Source organism: Nerophis ophidion, linkage group LG21 (assembly GCF_033978795.1).
Source record: "Nerophis ophidion isolate RoL-2023_Sa linkage group LG21, RoL_Noph_v1.0, whole genome shotgun sequence".
In the NCBI taxonomy this organism is placed as follows: domain Eukaryota; kingdom Metazoa; phylum Chordata; class Actinopteri; order Syngnathiformes; family Syngnathidae; genus Nerophis; species Nerophis ophidion.
This window is the reverse complement of record NC_084631.1, coordinates 46404023-46431522: the sequence shown is the minus strand read 5'-3', so window position 1 is coordinate 46431522 and position 27500 is coordinate 46404023. Positions and strand designations below refer to the sequence as shown.

At 43.8% G+C, this 27500-nt stretch overlaps 1 protein-coding gene across 2 annotated transcripts in view; it reads left to right on the top strand.

The window, feature by feature from the left end:
- Nucleotides 1–27500, top strand: part of itgb8 (integrin, beta 8) — a 66159-nt gene that overhangs the window by 17345 nt on the left and 21314 nt on the right. Inside the window, exons 6-10 of one of the 2 annotated variants that reach the window (XM_061882805.1) lie at nucleotides 706–871; nucleotides 8182–8340; nucleotides 8428–8523; nucleotides 11780–11872; nucleotides 16443–16583. In XM_061882805.1, coding sequence (XP_061738789.1) covers nucleotides 706–871; nucleotides 8182–8340; nucleotides 8428–8523; nucleotides 11780–11872; nucleotides 16443–16583 — 655 coding nt within the window. The remainder of the gene's footprint in view (nucleotides 1–705; nucleotides 872–8181; nucleotides 8341–8427; nucleotides 8524–11779; nucleotides 11873–16442; nucleotides 16584–27500) is intronic. The other variant, XM_061882806.1, reaches the window with a different exon arrangement.

Here is a 27500-nt window from a genome sequence, read left to right as displayed (position 1 = left end):
ATAGTAACAAAGAAAGAAGTTAGTAAGATATTATTGGGTGTAAGTCATCCTAATAGTAACAAGTTAGTAAGATATTATTGGGTGTAAGTCATCCTAATAGTAACAAACTAACAAGTTGGTAAGATATTATTGGGTGTAAGTCATCCTAATAGTAACAAACAAGTTGGTTAGATATTATTGGGTGTAAGTCATCTTAAAAGTAACAAAGAAAGAAGTTGGTAAGATATGAAATGAATGTGTTAGTACTAATGCATCATGGGAAATCCCCCACGCAGCATCCTGGAATAAGTGCAGGATGATTCAAGACAAGGCCCAGCTAACTTTGACGAGGAGTTGATGAAGAAGAAAGCTGCTAAAAGTGCACTTATATGGATATGAATATAGGCTGGGAGATTAGAGGAGTGTGATTGTGGGAAACAGATTTAAAGCTGACCTCATCAGAGGAGTGAAGTGTTCCAGCGCTGTGATAAGCAGCGAGGAGGCCATGATAATCATGCAGTCTCCTTTCTTCTTAGCCATCCATTCAATTTCTGCAGCAACTCCCAGAGTTTGACTCAGAGTGACTTTGCATTTTCTGTTGTGTGCGCCATTGTTCCAGTGAGGAGTTGCTGTGGGAGGCTCACACAAGAAGGGCCTTCTTCTTAATATGAACGCGGCAATCAATAACGTTTTCGGGGCCGCCTTTGTTTTGTTTTGTCTCACCAGCGATTACGAGATCCGCTGCCGCCCCGCCCACGGCTTCCATCACGTCCTGAGCCTGAGCGGGAACATGAGCCAGTTCACACGTGTCATCAAACGCCAGCGCATCTCTGGGAACATGGACACGCCCGAGGGGGGGCTGGATGCCATGCTGCAGGCTGCAGTCTGTCAGGTACATGTGTCCTCAACCACATTGTCCTTCTTTGCATCTCTGGGAACATGGACACGCCCGAGGGGGGGCTGGATGCCATGCTGCAGGCTGCAGTCTGTCAGGTACATGTGTCCTCAATCACATTGTCCTTCTTTGCATCTCTGGGAACATGGACACGCCCGAGGGGGGGCTGGATGCCATGCTGCAGGCTGCAGTCTGTCAGGTACATGTGTCCTCAACCACATTGTCCTTCTTTGCATCTCTGGGAACATGGACACGCCCGAGGGGGGGCTGGATGCCATGCTGCAGTCAGGTACATGTGTCCTCAACCACATTGTCCTTCTTTGCATCTCTGGGAACATGGACACGCCCGAGGGGGGGCTGGATGCCATGCTGCAGTCAGGTACATGTGTCCTCAACCACATTGTCCTTCTTTGCATCTCTGGGAACATGGACACGCCCGAGGGGGGGCTGGATGCCATGCTGCAGTCAGGTACATGTGTCCTCAACCACATTGTCCTTTTTTGCATCTCTGGGAACATGGACACGCCCGAGGGAGGGCTGGATGCCATGCTGCAGGCTGCAGTCTGTCAGGTACATGTGTCCTCAACCACATTGTCCTTCTTTGCATCTCTGGGAACATGGACACGCCCGAGGGGGGGCTGGATGCCATGCTGCCGTCTGTCAGGTACATGTGTCCTCAACCACATTGTCCTTCTTTGCATCTCTGGGAACATGGACACGCCCGAGGGGGGGCTGGATGCCATGCTGCAGGCTGCAGTCTGTCAGGTACATGTGTCCTCAACCACATTGTCCTTCTTTGCATCTCTGGGAACATGGACACGCCCGAGGGGGGGCTGGATGCCATGCTGCCGTCTGTCAGGTACATGTGTCCTCAACCACATTGTCCTTCTTTGCATCTCTGGGAACATGGACACGCCCGAGGGGGGGCTGGATGCCATGCTGCAGTCAGGTACATGTGTCCTCAACCACATTGTCCTTCTTTGCATCTCTGGGAACATGGACACGCCCGAGGGGGGGCTGGATGCCATGCTGCAGTCAGGTACATGTGTCCTCAACCACATTGTCCTTCTTTGCATCTCTGGGGACATGGACACGCCCGAGGGGGGGCTGGATGCCATGCTGCAGGCTGCAGTCTGTCAGGTACATGTGTCCTCAACCACATGGTCCTTTGCATCTCTGGGAACATGGACACGCCCGAGGGGGGGCTGGATGCCATGCTGCAGGCTGCAGTCTGTCAGGTACATGTGTTCTCAACCACATTGTCCTTCTTTGCATCTCTGGGAACATGGACACGCCCGAGGGGGGGCTGGATGCCATGCTGCAGGCTGCAGTCTGTCAGGTACATGTGTCCTCAACCACATTGTCCTTCTTTGCATCTCTGGGAACATGGACACGCCCGAGGGGGGGCTGGATGCCATGCTGCCGTCTGTCAGGTACATGTGTCCTCAACCACATTGTCCTTCTTTGCATCTCTGGGAACATGGACACGCCCGAGGGGGGGCTGGATGCCATGCTGCAGGCTGCAGTCTGTCAGGTACATGTGTCCTCAACCACATTGTCCTTCTTTGCATCTCTGGGAACATGGACACGCCCGAGGGGGGGCTGGATGCCATGCTGCAGTCAGGTACATGTGTCCTCAACCACATTGTCCTTCTTTGCATCTCTGGGAACATGGACACGCCCGAGGGGGGGCTGGATGCCATGCTGCCGTCTGTCAGGTACATGTGTCCTCAACCACATTGTCCTTCTTTGCATCTCTGGGAACATGGACACGCCCGAGGGGGGGCTGGATGCCATGCTGCAGGCTGCAGTCTGTCAGGTACATGTGTCCTCAACCACATTGTCCTTCTTTGCATCTCTGGGAACATGGACACGCCCGAGGGGGGGCTGGATGCCATGCTGCAGTCAGGTACATGTGTCCTCAATCACATTGTCCTTCTTTGCATCTCTGGGAACATGGACACGCCCGAGGGGGGGCTGGATGCCATGCTGCAGGCTGCAGTCTGTCAGGTACATGTGTCCTCAATCACATTGTCCTTCTTTGCATCTCTGGGAACATGGACACGCCCGAGGGGGGGCTGGATGCCATGCTGCAGTCAGGTAAATGTGTCCTCAATCACATTGTCCTTCTTTGGACAACGGCCATTTGAGTACAGTATATATACAGTAGTCTAGTACCCGCACTATTTTACTACGAAGCCACGCTGTTGTAACACGTGGCTTGGCATCATCTTGCTGAAATAAGCAGGGGCGGTCATGATAACATTGCTTGTATGGCAACATATGTTGCTCCAAAAAACCTCTATGATGCCTTCACAGATGTGTAAGTTGCCCATGCCTTGGGCACTAATGCACCCCCATACCATCACACATGCTGGCTTTTCAAATTTGCGCCTTGAACAATCCGTATGGTTCTTTTCCTCTTTGTTCTGGAGGACACCACAACCACAGTTTCCAAAAATAATTTGAAATGTGGACTCGTCTGACACAAAACACTTTTACACTTTACATCAGTCCATCTTGGATGAGCTCAGGCCCAGTGAAGCCAGCAGCGATTCTGGGTGTTGTTGATAAATGGCTTTGGCTTTGCATGGTACAGTTTTAACTTGCATTTACAGATGTAGCGACCAACTGTAGTTACTGACAGTTGTTTTCTGAAGTGTTCCTGAGCCCATGTGGTGATATCCTTTACACACTGATGTCAGTTTTTGATGCCGTATGGCCTGAGGCATCCAAGGTCACGGGCATTCAATGTTACATGCACTGAATTTGTCCAGATTGAAATTAAAACATCAATCAATCAATCAATCAATGTTTATTTATATATCCCTAAACCACAAGTGTCTCAAAGGGCTGCACAAGCCATAACGATATCCGCAGTAGAGAACCCACATAAGGGCAAGGAAAAACTCACCCCAGTGGGACGTCGGTAACAATGACTAGGAGAAACCTTGGAGAGGACCGCATATATATATATATATATATATATATATATATATATACACACACACACATAATTATATGCTTTTACTTGTAATTGCATTAAGTAAGGATGTTCGAGGGGATATGATGGCAACAGACACCAGGGGGTGTGTATTTCTAAGAGTACACACATACATACATACATACATACATACACACACACACACACACACACACACACACACACACACACACACACACACACACACACACACACACACACACATATAATTATATGCTTTTACTTGTAATTGCACTAAGTAAGGATGTTCGAGGGGAAATGATGGCAACAGACACCAGGGGGTTTGTAGTTCTAAGAGTACACACACACATACATACATACATACATACATACATACATACATACATACATACATACATACATACATACATACATACATACATATATATATATATATATATATATATATATATATATATATCCCACATATACACATTGTAATTAACAGAAAACATGGTATTTATCGAAAACATGTTTTTAAATGAAAAAATGTTTAACGAAAAAATGTGCTAACTGTTAGCATTGCCATCTTATGGCCTTAACTTTGCATGTATTCAGGTTAGAATCATATAGGTTGGTACTTGACATTTATTAGCGTAACTAGCTTTTTAAGCTCATTTTGAAGCTCTGCACCTTGGAGTCAGATTTTGTCACGTGATGCTAGCTGGGCGACACTTTGCAGTACATGTTAGCATTTCAGTTCGGCTTGGGCTTTTCACAAGCATGTTCTTTCCCCCATCCATCCATCCATCCATCTTCTTCCGCTTATCTGAGGTCGGGTGGCGGGGGCAGCAGCCTAAGCAGGGAAGCCCAGACTTCCCTCTCCCCAGCCACTTCGTCTAGCTCTTCCCGGGGGATCCCGAGGTGTTCCCAGGCCAGCCGGGAGACATAGTCTTCCCAACGTGTCCTGGGTCTTCCCCGTGGCCTCCTACCGGTCGGACGTGCCCTAAACACCTCCCTAGGGAGGCGTTCGGGTGGCATCCTGACCAGATGCCTGAACCACCTCATCTGGCTCCTCTCGATGTGGAGGAGCAGCGGCTTTACTTTGAGTTCCTCCCGGATGGCAGAGCTTCTCACCCTATCTCTAAGGGAGAGACCCAAACTCATTTGGGCCGCTTGTACCCGTGATCTTATCCTTTCGGTCATGATCCAAAGCTCATGACCATAGGTGAGGATGGGAACGTAGATCGACCGGTAAATTGAGAGCTTTGCCTTCCGGCTCAGCTCCTTCTTCACCACAACGGATCGGTACAGCGTCCGCATTACTGAAGACGCCGCACCGATCCGCCTGTCGATCTCACCATCCACTCTTCCCTCACTGGTGAACAAGACTCCCAGGTACAAAGCCTGTTTCCATATGAGTTGGGAAATTGTGTTTGCAAATCATTGTATTCTGTTTATATTTACATCGAACACAATGTCCCAACTCACATGGAAACAGGGTTTGTACTTGGAACTCCACTTGGGGCAAGATCTCCTTTTTTCCCCCCGAATTAGCATTTTCTATTTTCTGGTGCGATTCCTTCCCTCGTCCAAGTCGTTGGACTGCAGTGTGTTGATGTTTGCTTTTATTTTCAACTCCAATATGTACTTTTTGAAGAGTTCACAAAGTTGATGGTCCAATCCCTGGTCAGGGAGGCCTTTATTGTGGGAGACTAGTGGACTGGCAGTCTGACTCAGCCTTGGATAGCACCATTGGAATTCCACTTGCTAATAACAGCCTGGCTGTGACTGACACACACACACACACACACACACACACACACACACACACACACACACGAGTTCACAATATGACTGCAGGGGGTCCGTGAGTCAGGGCGTGCGGGGGTCCTGACTGAGTAAGAAGGAAACACGGCACATGGCTCCAGAAATAGACCCTCCATTATGTCATGCCTGTCTTATTAGCTCCTTGACTTTCCTTAAATACAACCTCACAGACCCCCTTCTTCTCCCAGTCTATGACACAGACAAACATGGGGGGGGGGGGGGCCCTTCTTCTCCCAGTCTATGACACAGACAAACATGGGGGGGGGGGGCTTAGTGACTCGTGGAAGAACCTTTTTTGCTTTCCCGTGGGAGCCACAAAGGCACTTGGACTTTCCATGTTTCTCTGCATGTTTGTGCTGACTGGCGAGCTCCAGAAAATATTATTGCAGCGTGCGCCCCTCCCCCAAAACATGATGTGTAACATTCAGTCTAAAAAGGAAGGCAATAAATATGCACGGAAGGCAAGTAGCACAAAGCCCTAAGATGCAGACATCTAGGAATAAATAATTGACAAATACGCAAAAGTTCAAGCAAATTCAATTGCATGCCAGTAAAATACCTCAAATCTGCATCATAATGCAACATAAACCTAATTAATGTCACATTGCTACTACTAATAATAAATGATAATAAACTGTGTTTCTTACTGTCGGCCTGCCAACAATATCAGTTCCTCAGCTGTGGTCCGTATGGGGTGTAATACACTTTCTCACCACTTGTGGCAGTAATGACAATAACAAACAAACAGAAGAAGGTGAGCTTAAGTCATAGAGAAGTTTCTGAAGCGCAGAAAATATGAATAAAGTGAGGAAGCTGTATTTTCATTTGCTAATTAATGAAAACATGGTATTTATTGAAAACATGTTTTTTAACGAAAACATGGTATCTGACGAAAACGTGACAACGAAAACATGGTATTTTAACAAAAACATGCTTTTTTAACAAAAACCTGTTATCAGAAACCTGTTTTTAACAAAAAACTTTTTTTAGCGAAAACATATTTAGCAAAAACATGTTTTTTAACGAAAACTTAATTACCAGTAACTAAAACATAATATTTAGCAAAAACCTATTTTTAATGAAAACCAGTTTAACGAAAACCTGTTTTTAGCGAAAACATAATATTTAGCAAAAACATGTTTTTTAACGAAAACCTGTTCAACTAAAGTATAATATTTAACGAAAACATGGCATTTAATGAAAACCTTTTTTTAGTGAAAAGATAATATTTAGCAAAACATGTCATTTAATGAAAACATGTTTTTAACAAAAATATAATATCCAACAATAACATGGTGTTCAACGAAAACCTGTTCAACGAAAACCTGTTTTTAACGAAAACATGGTATGTAACGAAAACATGGTATTTCAACAAAAACCTGTTTTTAACAAAAACCTGTTTTTAGCGAAAACATAACATTTAGCAAAACCATGTTTTTTAACAAAACCTGTTTAAAGAAAACATGATGTTTAGTGAAAACCTGTTTTTAACGAAAACCTGTTTTTAGCGAAAACATAACATTTAGCAAAACCATGTTTTTTAACAAAACCTGTTTAAAGAAAACATGATGTTTGGTGAAAACCTGTTTTTAACGAAAACATGTAATGTAACGAAAACATGGTATTTTAACGAAAACCTGTTTTTAACAAAAACATAACATTTAGCAAAACCATGTTTTTTAACAAAAACCAGTTTAAAGAAAACATGGTGTTTAATGAAAACCTGTCGAACGAAAACTTGTTTTTAACAAAATCCTTTTTTTAGCGAAAACATAACATTTAGCAAAACCATGTTTCTTTAACAAAAACCTGTTTAACGAAAACATAATATTTAACAAAAACATGGTATTTAATGAAAACCTGTTTAACAAAAACCTGTTAACAAAAACCTATTTTTAATGAAAACATGGTATTTAATGAAAATATTGTATTTGAACAAAAAACTGTTTTTATCAAAAAAATAATATTTAGCAAAACCAAGTTTTTTAACAAAAACATGCTTAACGAAAACATAATATTTAACAAGAACATGGTATTTAATGAAAACCTGCTAAAGAAAACCTTTTAACAAAAACATAATATTAAGCAAAAACATGTTTTTTCAAGAAATCATGGTATCTAATGAAACCCTGTTTAACGAAATGATGGTATTTTAACGAAAATATGTTTAACGAAAACCTATTTTTTAACGAAAACCTCTTTTTGACAAAAACCTGTTTTAGCGATAACATAATCTTTAGCAAAACCATGTTTTTGAACAAAAACCTGTTTTTAACAAAATCATGTTTTTAACAAAAACCTGTTTTTAGAAAAAACCTAATATTTAGCAAAGACATGTTTTTTAATGACATGTTATTTAACGAACATTTAACAGAAACATGTTCTTTCACGAAACTATATTTAACGAAAACATGGTATTTAATGAAAAGATGTTTTTAACAAATACAAGTTATAAGATATGAACATATTTATTGAAAAGATTGCATTGAATAAAAAAAAGATGTTATATAATAAAAAGTTATTGTCACCTCAGAAAGCGGTGGGTTGGCGTCCGGAGGCCAAACGTCTGCTGCTCCTGATGACCGACCAGCCGTCCCACCTGGCCCTGGACAGCAGACTGGCGGGCATCGTGGTGCCGCACGACGGCCTGTGTCACCTGGAGGACAACATCTACAGCGGGAGCACCAGGATGGTGGGTGCGGCCTGCAAGAGAACCACAGTCAACATTCTCTACGCGCCAAATGGATCAAACCTGCTGTCGTGGTGTTTTTACCTGCAGGACCACCCGAGTCTGGGCCAGCTGTCTGACAAACTGCTGCAAAACCACATCCACGCCATCTTCGCTGTGGAGAAACAACAGTACCAGTGGTACCAGGTCATCTCTTTCATTCCTCTTTTTCCATGGATTCTATCAGGTGATCCAACATCTAAATACACTCCGACCTCAACTTACAAGCTTCATTGCTTCTGTGACGGAGCTCTTAACTCCAAACACTTGTATCTCAAGTCAACATCTTCCACTGAAATGACTTGACGTCAATTTGAAATCAAACATTTTAAAACGGCGCAATTATATCACGCCTTTTGAAAATAAAACTAAATTTTTGATAAATATTGCATGGAAATAGGCTTCACGGTGGCAGAGGGGTTAGTGCATCTGCCTCACAATACGAAGTTCCTGCAGTCCTGGGTTCAAATCCAGGCTCGGGATCTTTCTGTGTGGAGTTTGCATGTTCTCCCCGTGAATGCGTGGGTTCCCTCCGGGTACTCCGGCTTCCTCCCACTTCCAAAGACATGCACCTGGGGATAGGTTGATTGGCAACACTAAATTGACCCTAGTGTGTGAATGTGAGTGTGAATGTGGTCTGTCTATCTGTGTTGGCCCTGCGATGAGGTGGCGACTTGTCCAGGGTGTACCCCGCCTTCTGCCCGATTGTAGCTGAGATAGGCGCCAGCGCCCCCCGCGACCCCAAAAGGGAATAAGCGGTAGAAAATGGATGGATGGATTGCATGGAAATAATTAAAATAGTAAGTCATGTAATTGATCTTGGAGAGTGCATTTCTACAGTATCTCCTTCCAGCGGATTATCTGTCAAACACACCATCAGCAGCTTTGTCAAATTTTCATGGATATATGTCCACCATTTGGATATCATTTCAGCATCTTTGGCTAGTTTTTAAATGGAATTGTTGTGGTACATACATCACAATCATAATTTGGTAGCTGACACATGCTAACTGTTAGCCTGCTAATTTTACAGGCATATACTATACCTCACAGTCATGCCATGTGTTAGTTGATACATGCAAACCTTTAACATGCTAGCTTTTCACAAATAACTTTACAGGTATACACCTTAGAGTCATATACATTTTGCTTTTGAAGCGTCAACTGTTAGCATGCTAACATTAGCATGCAAGCTTTTTAAGTATGATTGCAAGTCTGCACCTTAGAGTCATGTAGGTTGGTAATTGACACACAAAGAACTAGCTTCAAGTATAATAATTAGCCCCATGGGGGACATTTGTGTGGTATGTGTACCTGGGGGGCGCGGGGGGGTCTTACATGGACTGTACCTCTAGTGTCCCCAAACATAGCCGTGCTGAACCCCAAACTGCTGCACGATTGTGTGAGCCTCGGCCTTCATGAGTCAGAAGGTAAATGAGTGCCGAGTGCTTAGCAGGGAGCGGGAAAATGCTGTAATTGCTTAATTAGGCGTGTGCCACAGGAAAGGCTGCTCCTGTGTCCCTCGCATCATAAAAAACAACTCACATAATACTTTCCAACTCTGGCTTTCATAATGCAAAGTTATGTTGGAGGTGCTATGGCAGAGGTGTGCAAGTCGTGCTCACTGAGGGCCACATGGCACTTATGTTTGGCCCCTCAGGGACGCAAATACAAACCCTGTTTCCATAGGAGTTGGGAAATGGTGTTAGATGTAAATATAAACAGATGATTTGCAAATCCTTTTCAAGCCATATTCAGTTGAATATGCTACAAAGACAACATATTTGATGTTCAGACTGATTAATTATTTACTTTTTGCAAATAATAATTAACTTCTTACTTACTGAAACTTATTTTTCGCCATGCCGGCGAGGATTAGTGATTTAGAAGTACCGTATTTCAAGGAAATACGGTACTGCGCTAATTAATTTAAAACCTCTTCTCACTCGGGGCAGCATAGCTCGGTTGGTAGAGTGGCCGTGCCAGCAACTTGAGGGTTGCAGGTTCGATTCCCGCTTCCGCCATCCTAGTCACTGCCGTTGTGTCCTTGGGCAAGACACTTTACCCACCTGCTCCCAGTGCCACCCAAACTGGTTTAAATGTAACTTAGATATTGGGTGTCACTATGTAAAGCGCTTTGAGTCACTAGAGAAAAGCGCTATATAAATATAATTCACTTCACTTCACTTCACTCCGGCACTTACCAAAGGCATGCGGTTAATTTAGGCCTGCGCTTATAAATTTGAGTGTGATGTAAGGATACCATCATGAAAAGCACATTTAATAAAACAAACGTTATTATGGTCTTACCTTTACTTATAAATGAAGTCCATGCGCAGCTCCTTCTGATCAAAAGCATCGATAACTTGTTTATAGAAGTCTTCCTTATCTTTCCTCAGTTTTAAAAGTGAAGTGAATTATATTTATATAGCGCTTTTTCTCTAGTGACTCAAAGCACTTTACATAGTGAAACCCAATATCTAAGTTCCATTTAAAGCAGTGTGGGTGGCACTGGGAGCAGGTGGGTAAAGTGTCTTGCCCAAGGACACAACGGCAGTGACTAGGATGGCGGAAGCGGGAATCGAACCTGCAACCCTCAAGTTGCTGCCATGGCCGCTCTACCAACCGAGCTAAACTGCCCTCTCTGTCTCGATGGAGATCTTCCTTTATTACCTCCTGCTTCGATTGAAAGTCCAGTTTAGAAAAATGTTTTATTTTAGATATGTAATCCTCCATGTTAAAAGTGCAAGCGAGAGGAAAAAATAAAACGGTCGCTGCTCACTCTTGCTGCTTGTTGTCACTTCTTCTGCAGCCGAGTAGTCGCAAGAAGGATCACTAGCGCCCTCTACCACCAGGAGGCGGGAGTCATTTAATGACTCATATTTGACACACGCAGCTATGGTATATTAATAAAACATAGCTGCTTACTGTTCTTTTTAGCATATTCAATAGCTTGGACCTTAAATCCTACTGAATAGCTCTTAATCTTCTTCCCTTTATGCGATTTCAAATGATTGAAATCAGCCTCCTCCATTTTGAAAATGATGACAGGTGAAGTGTCACTCGTGACGTGACGAGTTTGACCCGGCGGAAATTCTAGACATGCACTAATAAAAATAATATTTTGCGAAATGAGTTTGACCCGGTGTTAATCCTGAGCCGGCGGTAATGCTAAGCATGCGCTAATTATTTAGCGAGAGGAGTTTGACCCGGCAGTAATTCTAGTCAGGTGCATACTATAAACCTGGAAGCAAATCAAGGAAATACGGTACATTTAGTAAGACAAGCTAGAGTTTATTGATACATATTTACAGGCTTTAGGGCACCCGGGGGTTTCATTTTGACACATGTGAGCTAAGGTGCATATAATGATGTAAAAGAGTGTTTTGTTGTCTTTCTGTAGGAGTTAGTGCGCTTGCTGCCCGCCTCCTACCTGGGCAAGATTGGCTTCTTCCAGTCTCCCAACCTCATTGACCTGGTGGTGGATGCGTACAAGGTATTGGGAGGACTCTTGCTTGGGACTTGGCACTCACTCTTGCTCAACTTGCAATGCTAACAGAAGCATTGGGGAAGTTGGGAAACAAAAAAAAAGAGGGCGGCTGTGTGTGTGACTGGGTGGTTTGTAATCTTGCAGGCAGCACATTGTGTGCTTCTAGAAGTGTCCACAGCTACACACCTAGTCAGTGTGAACACAAGCTGCTATTGTGTGCTTCTAGAACTGTCCACATCTACACAACAAGCTGCTATTGTGTGCTTCTAGAAGTGTCCACATCTACACACCTAGTCAGTGTGAACACAAGCTGCTATTGTGTGCTTCTAGAAGTGTCCACATTTACACAACAAGCTGCTATTGTGTGCTTCTAGAAGTGTCCACATCTACACAACAAGCTGCTATTGTGTGCTTCTAGAAGTGTCCACATCTACACAACAAGCTGCTATTGTGTGCTTCTAGAAGTGTCCACATCTACACAACAAGCTGCTATTGTGTGCTTCTAGAAGTGTCCACATCTACACACCTAGTCAGTGTGAACACAAGCTGCTATTGTGTGCTTCTAGAAGTGTCCACATCTACACAACAAGCTGCTATTGTGTGCTTCTAGAAGTGTCCACATCTACACACCTAGTCAGTGTGAACACAAGCTGCTATTGTGTGCTTCTAGAAGTGTCCACATCTACACACCTAGTCAGTGTGAACACAAGCTGCTATTGTGTGCTTCTAGAAGTGTCCACATCTACACAACAAGCTGCTATTGTGTGCTTCTAGAAGTGTCCACATCTACACAACAAGCTGCTATTGTGTGCTTCTAGAAGTGTCCACATCTACACACCTAGTCAGTGTGAACACAAGCTGCTATTGTGTGCTTCTAGAAGTGTCCACATCTACACACCTAGTCAGTGTGAACACAAGCTGCTATTGTGTGCTTCTAGAAGTGTCCACATCTACACAACAAGCTGCTATTGTGTGCTTCTAGAAGTGTCCACATCTACACAACAAGCTGCTATTGTGTGCTTCTAGAAGTGTCCACATCTACACACCTAGTCAGTGTGAACACAAGCTGCTATTGTGTGCTTCTAGAAGTGTCCACATCTACACACCTAGTCAGTGTGAACACAAGCTGCTATTGTGTGCTTCTAGAAGTGTCCACATCTACACAACAAGCTGCTATTGTGTGCTTCTAGAAGTGTCCACATCTACACACCTAGTCAGTGTGAACACAAGCTGCTATTGTGTGCTTCTAGAAGTGTCCACATCTACACACCTAGTCAGTGTGAACACAAGCTGCTATTGTGTGCTTCTAGAAGTGTCCACATCTACACAACAAGCTGCTATTGTGTGCTTCTAGAAGTGTCCACATCTACACACCTAGTCAGTGTGAACACAAGCTGCTATTGTGTGCTTCTAGAAGTGTCCACATCTACACACCTAGTCAGTGTGAACACAAGCTGCTATTGTGTGCTTCTAGAAGTGTCCACATCTACACAACAAGCTGCTATTGTGTGCTTCTAGAAGTGTCCACATCTACACACCTAGTCAGTGTGAACACAAGCTGCTATTGTAGTAACCATCTGACCTCCCTTGTAGACTAGCTGTCCAGAACGTGGAGGAAAACAAAGATTCTATTTTGGGCTCCACCTCCTTTTTCCTATAAGCCTCTTGTATTTCAGGAGGGAACACACACACACACACACACACACGCGCGCACACACACACACACAATGAGGGCATTCCAGGGACATGTCTCAATGGTCATATAGCCCTGCAATGTCCTATCATTTCTATTGTGTCTGTCTTAATTGCATCCACATTCCCATGAACGCAACACAATGTCGGAATTCACTAGCAAGCAAAAACGCGTCGCAGCCGTTATTGGAGATAACGTGTGGGGAAGGTTTGCCATACTGTAAATATGGCTTGTTTATAAGCGTCTTGTCAGTTTACATCAGGGGTGCCCACAAGTTTTTTCTGCAGGCCAGCTACTTTTCAAAAGGGCGAAGTGGAGTGGATCTTTTATTTATATATCTGTATCGCTCTGGAATAACCTGCCTCGAACTCTCGCCGGCATTGAAAGTCAACAGGTTTTTAAAAAGGAAAGTAGTATTTTATACCAGTCTGTAAATTAGTTGGCTTGTTGATGATTTTTGTTTGGTTTTGTATTGTGTAGTTATATTTATATGGTAATTATTATTCTGTGACTGTAAATTGTTTGTTTATTGATGCATTTATTTGTTTCTGTATTGCGTAATTATAATTATATGCTTTTACTTGTTATTGCATTAAGTAAGGATGTTCGAGGGGAAATGATGGCAACAGACACCAGGGGGTTTTGTTCTAAGATTACACACACACACATACATATACAGTATATATATATATCTTAGAACTACAAAAAAAACAATATCCCATATGAGTTGGGATTTTGTGTTAGATGTAAATATAAACAGAATACAATCACTTGCAAATCCTTTTCAAGCCATATTCAGTTGAATATGCTACAAAGACAACATATTTCATGTTCAAACTCATAAACATTTTTTTTTTTGCAAATAATCATTAACTTTAGAATTTGATGCCAGCAACACGTGACAAAGAAGTTGGGAAAGGTGGCAATACATACTGATAAAGTTGAGGAATGCTCATCAAACGCTTATTTGGAACATCCCACAGGTGTGCAGGCTAATTGGGAACAGGTGGGTGCCATGATTGGCTATAAAAACAGCTTCCCAAAAAATGCTCAGTCTTTCACAAGAAAGGATGGGGCGAGGTACACCCCTTTGTCCACAACTGTGTGAGCAAATAGTCAAACAGTTTAAGAACAACCTTTCTCAAAGTGACATTGCAAGAAATTGAGGGATTTCAACATCTACGCTCCATAATATCATCAAAAGGTTCAGAGAATCTGGAGAAATCACTCCACGTAAGCGGCATAGCCGAATGACCGTTGCCTTCAATTCATCAGACGGCACTGTATCAAAAAAACGACATCAATCTCTAAAGGATATCACCACATGGGCTCAGGAACACTTCAGAAAACCACTGTCACTAAATACAGTTGGTCGCTACATCTGTAAGTGCAAGTTAAAGCTCTACTATGCAAAGCGAAAGCCATTCATCAACAACATCCAGAAACACTGCCAGCTTCTCTGGGCCCAAGATCATCTAGGATGGACTGATGCAAAGTGGAAAAGTGTTCTGTGGTCTGACGAGTCCACATTTCAAATTGTTTTTGGAAATATTCGACATCGTGTCATCCGGACCAAAGGGGAAGCGAACCATCCAGACTGTTATCCACGCAAAGTGTAAAAGTCAGCATGTGTGATGGTATGGGGGTGCATTAGTGCCCAAGGCATGGGTAACTTACACATCTGTGAAGGCACCATTAATGCTGAAAGGTACATACAGGTCTTTTTCATGGACGCCCCTGCTTATTTCAGCAAGACAATGCTAAGCCACATTCAGCACGTGTTACAACAGCGTGGTTTCGTAACAAAAGAATGCAGGTACTTTCCTGGCCCGCCTGCAGTCCAGACCTGTCTCCCATGGAAAATGTGTGGTGCATTATGAAGCGTAAAATAGGACAGCGGAGACCCCAGACTGTTGAAGGACTGAAGCTCTACATAAAACAAGAATGGGAAAGAATTCCACTTTCAAAGCTTCAACAATTAGTTTCCTCAGTTCCCAAACGTTTATTGAGTGTTGTTAAAAGAAAAGGTGATGTAACACAGTGGTGAACATGCCCTTTCCCAACTACTTTGGCACGTGTTGCAGCCATGAAATTCTAAGTTAATTATTATTTGCAAAAAAAAAAGAAAGTTTATTTTTCAACTGAATATGGCTTGAAAAGGATTTGCAAATAATTGTATTCTGTTTATATTTACATCTAACACAATATACAGGGTTTGTATATTTATATGGTAATTATTATCATGTGAATGTAAATTGTTTGCTTATTGATGCTTTTATTTGTTTCTGTATTGTGTAGTTATAATTATATGCTTTTATTTGTAATTGCATTAAGTAAGGATGTCTGATAATGGCTTTTTATGTTATGGTTTGCAGAGGGGAGGTGACGGCAACAGTGTTATTTTTGCTGTTTCTTTTTTGGGGGGTTGGTATGATTGGGATATAAACAAAAAATATTTTGACATTTAGGGCAGACAACAGCTATATGATGCAAGTGAATATGATGTAATGGATAGAAATGTCTGATGCTGGATGTCAATAAAAATAAAAGCCGTAGATATTATGTGATTGGGCCGGCACGCATAGGAAGTGCCTTTAAGGTTTATTGGCGCTCTCTACTTCCTACGTCTGCGTACACAGCGGCGTTTTAAAGTCAGGAATTTTACATTTTGAAACTGATACCGATAATTTCCGATAGTACATTTTAAAGCTTTTATCGGCCGATAATATCAGACATCTCTAATTATTTGTGGTTTCTTTTGATGCCAGAAAGTTGTTACTAAACATAATTGTTCAACATAGTTTGATGTTTTGCAGTGTAGATCATTGTAGTTCATTTTGTAACACCCAAAATGAAACTTTATTGCAACGTGTGTCTTTCTAGAGCTTGCTGGCGGAGGTGTCCTTGTCCGTGTCGGTGGACGACCGGGCATTCAGCAGGTACTGGACCTCGGTCTCACCCATCTGTCCTAACGGCTCTGCGGCTAATAACCACAGCTGCTCGGGGGTGCAGCCCAACCAGACGGTAAACACCACGCATCTCCAACCTCACTTGTGTTACCTTACTTCCGCCACCACGCACACACGCACACACACACACACACACGCACAAACGCACACACACACACCATGGAAGATTGTGAAAATAATCCCTGAGTTAAGCGGATTAGGCTCAAGGCTGCGTTTCATGCAAACGATTCCCATGTGATTAAAGGACTTGTTTGTTCTAAAATCACGTAAAATGGGCCATTTGTTTTTGGAAATAGGCTGTCAAAGAAAAATGTTCTAGCTCCTCCTGTAGCGTTTTATCATATCTTCCTAAAAACAAACAGCGTCCTCTGCAGTGGACATTTCTGTTTTGCATAACAGGGTTATCTATTTTTTGATGTGTTTTTTTTAATGATTGGATTCCTTCAAGCCAAGCAAAGTCTTTGTTTTGTCCCTTTTGCTTTCTTTTCACCGACAAAATATGTCTCCTCTCCTCCCACTTAATCACGCCCCAGTAGTTCAGCCCTTTAATCCACTCTTGGACTCAAGGAGTCTTTATCAGCGTCAAGATAAAGATGAAATGAAGACATTTCCACACCATTTAATAGCAACATGTTTCCTCCCCTCACCCTAGAATAAGTTTGCATTGACTTTATCAAGAAAGAAAAAAGAACTGGCATTTCAGAAAAAAAAGTTTGCATTTGTTTTTTTTACTGTACATAAAAACTGCAATTTTACTGTAAAATTTACATTTGTTTTTTACTGTACAGAAAAATTGCAAATTTACTTTAAAATGTACATTTGTTCCTTACTGTACATAAAAACTGCAATTTTACTGCAAAATTTACATGTTTTTAACTGTACATAAAACTGCAATTTTACTGTAAAATTTAAATTTTTACTGTACATAACTGCAACTCTACTGTAAAATTTGATTTTGGAACTGTAAATAAAAACTGCAATTTTACAGTAAAATTTACATTTGTTTTTTTACTGTGCATAAAAACTGCAATTTTCACTTTAAAACTTACATTTGTTTTTTTACTGTGCATAAAAACTGCAATTTTACTGTAAAATTTACATTTGTTTTTTATTGTACATAACTGCAATTTTACTGTAAAAATTACATTTGTTTTAGATAGTTAGATAGTACTTTATTGATTCCTTCAGGAAAATTAAAATTCCAGCAGCAGTGTACATAGTTGAGATCAATTTAAAGAAGAAAAAAAAAAAAAAAAGTAAATAATGGGGGTTTAAAAGGAAACAAAATAGAGAAATATTACAAAAAGAATAAAAACAATGGGAATAACAATATAACAGTAAAATAAGAATATAACAAGACAAAGTAGGCAGTAGTGACCATGTTATGAAAACGTATTGCACTGTTATTGTTTTGCATTCCCTGTCATCCTAGTTTTTTACTGTACATAAAAACTGCAATTTTACTTGAAAATTGACATTTGTTTAACTGCGCATAAAAACTGCATTTTTGCCATATAATGTACATTTGTTTTGTACTGTACACAAAAACGGCAATTTTACTGTAAAATTTACATTTGTTTTTATTGTACATAAAGAATTGCAATTTTACTTTAAAATTGACAGTTTTTTTACTGTACATAAAAACTGCAATTTTACTGTAAAATGTACATTTGTTTTTTACTGTACATAAAAACTGCAATTTTACTGTAAAATTTACATTGTTTTTTCTCTGTGCATAAAAACTGCAATTTTACTTAAAATGTACATGTTTTTTTACTGTGCATAAAAACTGCAATTTTACTTAATTTACATTTGTTTTTTTACTGTACATAAAAACTGCAATTTTACAGTAAAATTTTGGCACCTGAGCTGTTTGTTTTTTTACCGGGAATCAACAACTGTAGATGTTTTTGTGTATTAATGTAAATGCCATAATGACACCACAGTTTATTACAGTAAAAAAAGTACTTTTTTCTTCCATCCATCCATCCATTTTCTACCGCTTGTCCCTTTTGGGGTCGCGAAGAGTGCTGGAGCTTTTTCATTTAGAGAAAATTGCTGTAAAAACCACAGTAAATTTCACAATTTCATCATGAAATCTATTGCTACTTTTACATTGCACAATTTGATGGATAACTCGCTTTGAAATCATTAATAGTGTTTATTTCTAATCAAATAATGGTTTGAATGTTTGATATTTTTGCATATTTGACAAGAGTTAAGATAACATCATTTGTGCTTACATAGGGTAAATATAAATATTATGGCCACTTATGTGGACACTTATACTGCCATCTGGTGGTGTCAGAAGCGAATAACATACAATGGAATTTGAAGAAAAAAAAGTGTAAAAAAAAAGAATTAGCATGTAGTACACGTGTGTGTACTTATGGACAAAGTACATCATATCAAAAGATGATTCTTAGTTTTTAATTCTAATTAGGGTCCAATAAACCAAAATAGCAAAGAGAAATAAAAAAAAGCAGAGCTGCAGCCTGCCACTGTGGCCCCCACTCCCTCCCCTCTGTTGCTAGTGAGGAGATGTATGATGCTTCTAGTCAGACATGGTGCAGCTTCTAGTCAGACATGGTGCAGCTTCTAGTCAGACATGGTGCAGCTTCTAGCCAGACATGGTGCAGCTTCTAGCCAGACATGGTGCAGCTTCTAGTCAGACATGGTGCAGCTTCTAGTCAGACATGGTGCAGCTTCTAGTCAGACATGGTGCAGCTTCTAGTCAGACATGGTGAAGCTTCTAGTCAGACATGGTGCAGCTTCTAGTCAGACATGGTGCAGCTTCTAGTCAGACATGGTGCAGCTTCTAGTCAGACATGGTGCATCTTCTAGTCAGACATGGTGCATCTTCTAGTCAGACATGGTGCAGCTTCTAGTCAGACATGGTGCAGCTTCTAGTCAGACATGGTGCAGCTTCTAGTCAGACATGGTGCAGCTTCTAGTCAGACATGGTGCAGCTTCTAGTCAGACATGGTGCAGCTTCTAGTCAGACATGGTGCAGCTTCTAGTCAGACATGGTGCAGCTTCTAGTCAGACATGGTGCAGCTTCTAGTCAGACATGGTGAAGCTTCTAGTCAGACATGGTGCAGCTTCTAGTCAGACATGGTGCAGCTTCTAGTCAGACATGGTGAAGCTTCTAGTCAGACATGGTGCAGCTTCTAGTCAGACATGGTGCAGCTTCTAGTCAGACATGGTGCAGCTTCTAGTCAGACATGGTGCATCTTCTAGTCAGACATGGTGCATCTTCTAGTCAGACATGGTGCAGCTTCTAGTCAGACATGGTGCAGCTTCTAGTCAGACATGGTGCAGCTTCTAGTCAGACATGGTGCAGCTTCTAGTCAGACATGGTGCAGCTTCTAGTCAGACATGGTGCAGCTTCTAGTCAGACATGGTGCAGCTTCTAGTCAGACATGGTGCAGCTTCTAGTCAGACATGGTGCAGCTTCTAGTCAGACATGGTGAAGCTTCTAGTCAGACATGGTGCAGCTTCTAGTCAGACATGGTGCAGCTTCTAGTCAGACATGGTGAAGCTTCTAGTCAGACATGGTGCAGCTTCTAGTCAGACATGGTGCAGCTTCTAGTCAGACATGGTGCAGCTTCTAGTCAGACATGGTGCATCTTCTAGTCAGACATGGTGCATCTTCTAGTCAGACATGGTGAAGCTTCTAGTCAGACATGGTGCAGCTTCTAGTCAGACATGGTGCAGCTTCTAGTCAGACATGGTGCAGCTTCTAGTCAGACATGGTGCAGCTTCTAGTCAGACATGGTGCAGCTTCTAGTCAGACATGGTGCAGCTTCTAGTCAGACATGGTGCATCTTCTAGTCAGACATGGTGCAGCTTCTAGTCAGACATGGTGCATCTTCTAGTCAGACATGGTGCAGCTTCTAGTCAGACATGGTGCAGCTTCTAGTCAGACATGGTGCAGCTTCTAGTCAGACATGGTGCATCTTCTAGTCAGACATGGTGCAGCTTCTAGTCAGACATGGTGCAGCTTCTAGTCAGACATGGTGCAGCTTCTAGTCAGACATGGTGCAGCTTCTAGTCAGACATGGTGCAGCTTCTAGTCAGACATGGTGCAGCTTCTAGTCAGACATGGTGCATCTTCTAGTCAGACATGGTGAAGCTTCTAGTCAGACATGGTGCAGCTTCTAGTCAGACATGGTGCAGCTTCTAGTCAGACATGGTGCAGCTTCTAGTCAGACATGGTGCAGCTTCTAGTCAGACATGGTGCAGCTTCTAGTCAGACATGGTGAAGCTTCTAGTCAGACATGGTGAAGCTTCTAGTCAGACATGGTGCAGCTTCTAGTCAGACATGGTGCAGCTTCTAGTCAGACATGGTGCAGCTTCTAGTCAGACATGGTGCAACTTCTAGTCAGACATGGTGCAGCTTCTAGTCAGACATGGTGCAGCTTCTAGTCAGACATGGTGCAGCTTCTAGTCAGACCTGGTGCAGCTTCTAGTCAGACATGGTGCAGCTTCTAGTCAGACATGGTGAAGCTTCTAGTCAGACATGGTGCAGCTTCTAGTCAGACATGGTGCAGCTTCTAGTCAGACATGGTGCATCTTCTAGTCAGACATGGTGCAGCTTCTAGTCAGACATGGTGCAGCTTCTAGTCAGACATGGTGCAGCTTCTAGCCAGACATGGTGCAGCTTCTAGCCAGACATGGTGCAGCTTCTAGCCAGACATGGTGCAGCTTCTAGTCAGACATGGTGCAGCTTCTAGTCAGACATGGTGCAACTTCTAGTCAGACATGGTGCAGCTTCTAGTCAGACATGGTGAAGCTTCTAGTCAGACATGGTGCAGCTTCTAGTCAGACATGGTGCAGCTTCTAGTCAGACATGGTGCAGCTTCTAGTCAGACATGGTGCATCTTCTAGTCAGACATGGTGCATCTTCTAGTCAGACATGGTGCAACTTCTAGTCAGACATGGTGCAGCTTCTAGTCAGACATGGTACAGCTTCTAGTCAGACATGGTGCAGCTTCTAGTCAGACATGGTGCAGCTTCTAGTCAGACATGGTGCAGCTTCTAGTCAGACATGGTGCAGCTTCTAGTCAGACATGGTGCAGCTTCTAGTCAGACATGGTGCATCTTCTAGTCAGACATGGTGCAGCTTCTAGTCAGACATGGTGCAGCTTCTAGTCAGACATGGTGCAGCTTCTAGTCAGACATGGTGCAGCTTCTAGTCAGACATGGTGCAGCTTCTAGTCAGACATGGTGAAGCTTCTAGTCAGACATGGTGCAGCTTCTAGTCAGACATGGTGCAGCTTCTAGTCAGACATGGTGCAGCTTCTAGTCAGACATGGTGCAGCTTCTAGTCAGACATGGTGCAGCTTCTAGTCAGACATGGTGCAGCTTCTAGTCAGACATGGTGCATCTTCTAGTCAGACATGGTGCAGCTTCTAGTCAGACATGGTGCAGCTTCTAGTCAGACATGGTGCATCTTCTAGTCAGACATGGTGAAGCTTCTAGTCAGACATGGTGCAGCTTCTAGTCAGACATGGTGCAGCTTCTAGTCAGACATGGTGCAGCTTCTAGTCAGACATGGTGCAGCTTCTAGTCAGACATGGTGCATCTACTAGTCAGACATGGTGCATCTTCTAGTCAGACATGGTGCATCTTCTAGTCAGACATGGTGCAGCTTCTAGTCAGACATGGTGCAGCTTCTAGTCAGACATGGTGCAGCTTCTAGTCAGACATGGTGCAGCTTCTAGTCAGACATGGTGCATCTACTAGTCAGACATGGTGCATCTTCTAGTCAGACATGGTGCAGCTTCTAGTCAGACATGGTGCAGCTTCTAGTCAGACATGGTGCAGCTTCTAGTCAGACATGGTGAAGCTTCTAGTCAGACATGGTGAAGCTTCTAGTCAGACATGGTGAAGCTTCTAGTCAGACATGGTGCAGCTTCTAGTCAGACATGGTGCATCTTCTAGTCAGACATGGTGCAGCTTCTAGTCAGACATGGTGCATCTTCTAGTCAGACATGGTGCATCTTCTAGTCAGACATGGTGCAACTTCTAGTCAGACATGGTGCAACTTCTAGTCAGACATGGTGCAGCTTTTAGTCAGACATGGTGCAGCTTCTAGTCAGACATGGTGCAGCTTCTAGTCAGACATGGTGCAACTTCTAGTCAGACATGGTGCAGCTTCTAGTCAGACATGGTGCAGCTTCTAGTCAGACATGGTGCAGCTTCTAGTCAGACATGGTGCAGCTTCTAGTCAGACATGGTGCAGCTTCTAGTCAGACATGGTGCAACTTCTAGTCAGACATGGTGCAGCTTCTAGTCAGACATGGTGCAGCTTCTAGTCAGACATGGTGCAACTTCTAGTCAGACATGGTGCAGCTTCTAGTCAGACATGGTGCAGCTTCTAGTCAGACATGGTGCAGCTTCTAGTCAGACATGGTGCAGCTTCTAGTAAGACATGGTGCAGCTTCTAGTCAGGCATGGTGCAGCTTCTAGTCAGACATGGTGCAGCTTCTAGTCAGACATGGTGCAACTTCTAGTCAGACATGGTGCAGCTTCTAGTCAGACATGGTGCAACTTCTAGTCAGACATGGTGCAGCTTCTAGTCAGACATGGTGCAGCTTCTAGTCAGACATGGTGCAGCTTCTAGTCAGACATGGTGCAGCTTCTAGTCAGACATGGTGCATCTTCTAGTCAGACATGGTGCAGCTTCTAGTCAGACATGGTGCAGCTTCTAGTCAGACATGGTGCAGCTTCTAGTCAGACATGGTGCATCTTCTAGTCAGACATGGTGCAGCTTCTAGTCAGACATGGTGCAGCTTCTAGTCAGACATGGTGCAGCTTCTAGTCAGACATGGTGCAGCTTCTAGTCAGACATGGTGCAGCTTCTAGTCAGACATGGTGCAGCTTCTAGTCAGACATGGTGCAGCGTCTAGTCAGACATGGTGCAGCTTCTAGTCAGACATGGTGCAGCTTCTAGTAAGACATGGTGCAGCTTCTAGTCAGGCATGGTGCAGCTTCTAGTCAGACATGGTGCAGCTTCTAGTCAGACATGGTGCATCTTCTAGTCAGACATGGTGCAGCTTCTAGTCAGACACGGTGCAGCTTCTAGTCAGACACGGTGCAGCTTCTAGTCAGACACGGTGCAGCTTCTAGTCAGACACGGTGCAGCTTCTAGTCAGACACGGTGCAGCTTCTAGTCAGACACGGTGCAGCTTCTAGTCAGACACGGTGCAGCTTCTAGTCAGACACGGTGCAGCTTCTAGTCAGACACGGTGCATCTTCTAGTCAGACACGGTGCAGCTTCTAGTCAGACATGGTGCAGCTTCTAGTCAGACATGGTGCAGCTTCTAGTCAGACATGGTGCATCTTCTAGTCAGACATGGTGCATCTTCTAGTCAGACATGGTGCAGCTTCTAGTCAGACATGGTGCAGCTTCTAGTCAGACATGGTGCAGCTTCTAGTCAGACATGGTGCAGCTTCTAGTCAGACATGGTGCATCTTCTAGTCAGACATGGTGCAGCTTCTAGTCAGACATGGTGCAGCTTCTAGTCAGACATGGTGCAGCTTCTAGTCAGACATGGTGCAGCTTCTAGTCAGACATGGTGCAGCTTCTAGTCAGACATGGTGCTGCTTCTAGTCAGACATGGTGCAGCTTCTAGTCAGACATGGTGCAGCTTCTAGTCAGACATGGTGCAGCTTCTAGTCAGACATGGTGCAGCTTCTAGTCAGACCTGGTGCAGCTTCTAGTCAGACCTGGTGCAGCTTCTAGTCAGACCTGGTGCAGCTTCTAGTCAGACCTGGTGCAGCTTCTAGTCAGACATGGTGCAGCTTCTAGTCAGACATGGTGCAGCTTCTAGTCAGACATGGTGCAGCTTCTAGTCAGACATGGTGCAGCTTCTAGTCAGACATGGTGCAGCTTCTAGTCAGACATGGTGCAGCTTCTAGTCAGACATGGTGCATCTTCTAGTCAGACATGGTGCAGCTTCTAGTCAGACATGGTGCAGCTTCTAGTCAGACATGGTGCAGCTTCTAGTCAGACATGGTGCAGCTTCTAGTCAGACATGGTGCAGCTTCTAGTCAGACATGGTGAAGCTTCTAGTCAGACATGGTGCAGCTTCTAGTCAGACATGGTGCAGCTTCTAGTCAGACATGGTGCAGCTTCTAGTCAGACATGGTGCAGCTTCTAGTCAGACATGGTGCAGCTTCTAGTCAGACATGGTGCATCTTCTAGTCAGACATGGTGCATCTTCTAGTCAGACATGGTGAAGCTTCTAGTCAGACATGGTGCAGCTTCTAGTCAGACATGGTGCAGCTTCTAGTCAGACATGGTGCAGCTTCTAGTCAGACATGGTGCATCTTCTAGTCAGACATGGTGCATCTTCTAGTCAGACATGGTGAAGCTTCTAGTCAGACATGGTGCAGCTTCTAGTCAGACATGGTGCAGCTTCTAGTCAGACATGGTGCAGCTTCTAGTCAGACATGGTGCAGCTTCTAGTCAGACATGGTGCAGCTTCTAGTCAGACATGGTGCAGCTTCTAGTCAGACATGGTGCAGCTTCTAGTCAGACATGGTGCAGCTTCTAGTCAGACATGGTGCAGCTTCTAGTCAGACATGGTGCAGCTTCTAGTCAGACATGGTGCAGCTTCTAGTCAGACATGGTGCAGCTTCTAGTCAGACATGGTGCAGCTTCTAGTCAGACATGGTGCATCTTCTAGTCAGACATGGTGCAGCTTCTAGTCAGACATGGTGCAGCTTCTAGTCAGACATGGTGAAGCTTCTAGTCAGACATGGTGAAGCTTCTAGTCAGACATGGTGCAGCTTCTAGTCAGACATGGTGCAGCTTCTAGTCAGACATGGTGCAGCTTCTAGTCAGACATGGTGCAGCTTCTAGTCAGACATGGTGCAGCTTCTAGTCAGACATGGTGCAGCTTCTAGTCAGACATGGTGAAGCTTCTAGTCAGACATGGTGAAGCTTCTAGTCAGACATGGTGCAGCTTCTAGTCAGACATGGTGCAGCTTCTAGTCAGACATGGTGCAGCTTCTAGTCAGACATGGTGCAGCTTCTAGTCAGACATGGTGCAACTTCTAGTCAGACATGGTGCAGCTTCTAGTCAGACATGGTGCAGCTTCTAGTCAGACATGGTGCAGCTTCTAGTCAGACCTGGTGCAGCTTCTAGTCAGACATGGTGCAGCTTCTAGTCAGACATGGTGCAACTTCTAGTCAGACATGGTGCAGCTTCTAGTCAGACATGGTGCAACTTCTAGTCAGACATGGTGCAGCTTCTAGTCAGACATGGTGCAGCTTCTAGTCAGACATGGTGCAGCTTCTAGTCAGACATGGTGCAGCTTCTAGTCAGACATGGTGCAGCTTCTAGTCAGACATGGTGCAGCTTCTAGTCAGACATGGTGCAGCTTCTAGTAAGACATGGTGCAGCTTCTAGTCAGGCATGGTGCAGCTTCTAGTCAGGCATGGTGCAGCTTCTAGTCAGACATGGTGCAGCTTCTAGTCAGACATGGTGCAGCTTCTAGTCAGACATGGTGCAGCTTCTAGTCAGACATGGTGAAGCTTCTAGTCAGACATGGTGCAGCTTCTAGTCAGACATGGTGCAGCTTCTAGTCAGACACGGTGCAGCTTCTAGTCAGACACGGTGCAGCTTCTAGTCAGACACGGTGCAGCTTCTAGTCAGACACGGTGCATCTTCTAGTCAGACACGGTGCAGCTTCTAGTCAGACACGGTGCAGCTTCTAGTCAGACACGGTGCAGCTTCTAGTCAGACATGGTGCAGCTTCTAGTCAGACATGGTGCATCTTCTAGTCAGACATGGTGCAGCTTCTAGTCAGACATGGTGCAGCTTCTAGTCAGACATGGTGCAGCTTCTAGTCAGACATGGTGCAGCTTCTAGTCAGACATGGTGCATCTACTAGTCAGACATGGTGCATCTTCTAGTCAGACATGGTGCAGCTTCTAGTCAGACATGGTGCAGCTTCTAGTCAGACATGGTGCATCTACTAGTCAGACATGGTGCATCTTCTAGTCAGACATGGTGCAGCTTCTAGTCAGACATGGTGCAGCTTCTAGTCAGACATGGTGCAGCTTCTAGTCAGACATGGTGCATCTTCTAGTCAGACATGGTGCATCTTCTAGTCAGACATGGTGCAGCTTCTAGTCAGACATGGTGCAGCTTCTAGTCAGACATGGTGCAGCTTCTAGTCAGACATGGTGCAGCTTCTAGTCAGACATGGTGCATCTACTAGTCAGACATGGTGCATCTTCTAGTCAGACATGGTGCAGCTTCTAGTCAGACATGGTGCAGCTTCTAGTCAGACATGGTGCATCTACTAGTCAGACATGGTGCATCTTCTAGTCAGACATGGTGCAGCTTCTAGTCAGACATGGTGCAGCTTCTAGTCAGACATGGTGCAGCTTCTAGTCAGACATGGTGCAGCTTCTAGTCAGACATGGTGCAGCTTCTAGTCAGACATGGTGCAGCTTCTAGTCAGACATGGTGCAGCTTCTAGTCAGACATGGTGCAGCTTCTAGTCAGACATGGTGCAGCTTCTAGTCAGACCTGGTGCAGCTTCTAGTCAGACCTGGTGCAGCTTCTAGTCAGACATGGTGAAGCTTCTAGTCAGACATGGTGCAGCTTCTAGTCAGACATGGTGCAGCTTCTAGTCAGACATGGTGCAGCTTCTAGTCAGACATGGTGCAGCTTCTAGTCAGACATGGTGCAGCTTCTAGTCAGACATGGTGCAGCTTCTAGTCAGACATGGTGCAGCTTCTAGTCAGACATGGTGCAGCTTCTAGTCAGACATGGTGCAGCTTCTAGTCAGACATGGTGCAGCTTCTAGTCAGACATGGTGCAGCTTCTAGTCAGACATGGTGCAGCTTCTAGTCAGACATGGTGCAGCTTCTAGTCAGACATGGTGCAGCTTCTAGTCAGACATGGTGCAACTTCTAGTCAGACATGGTGCAGCTTCTAGTCAGACATGG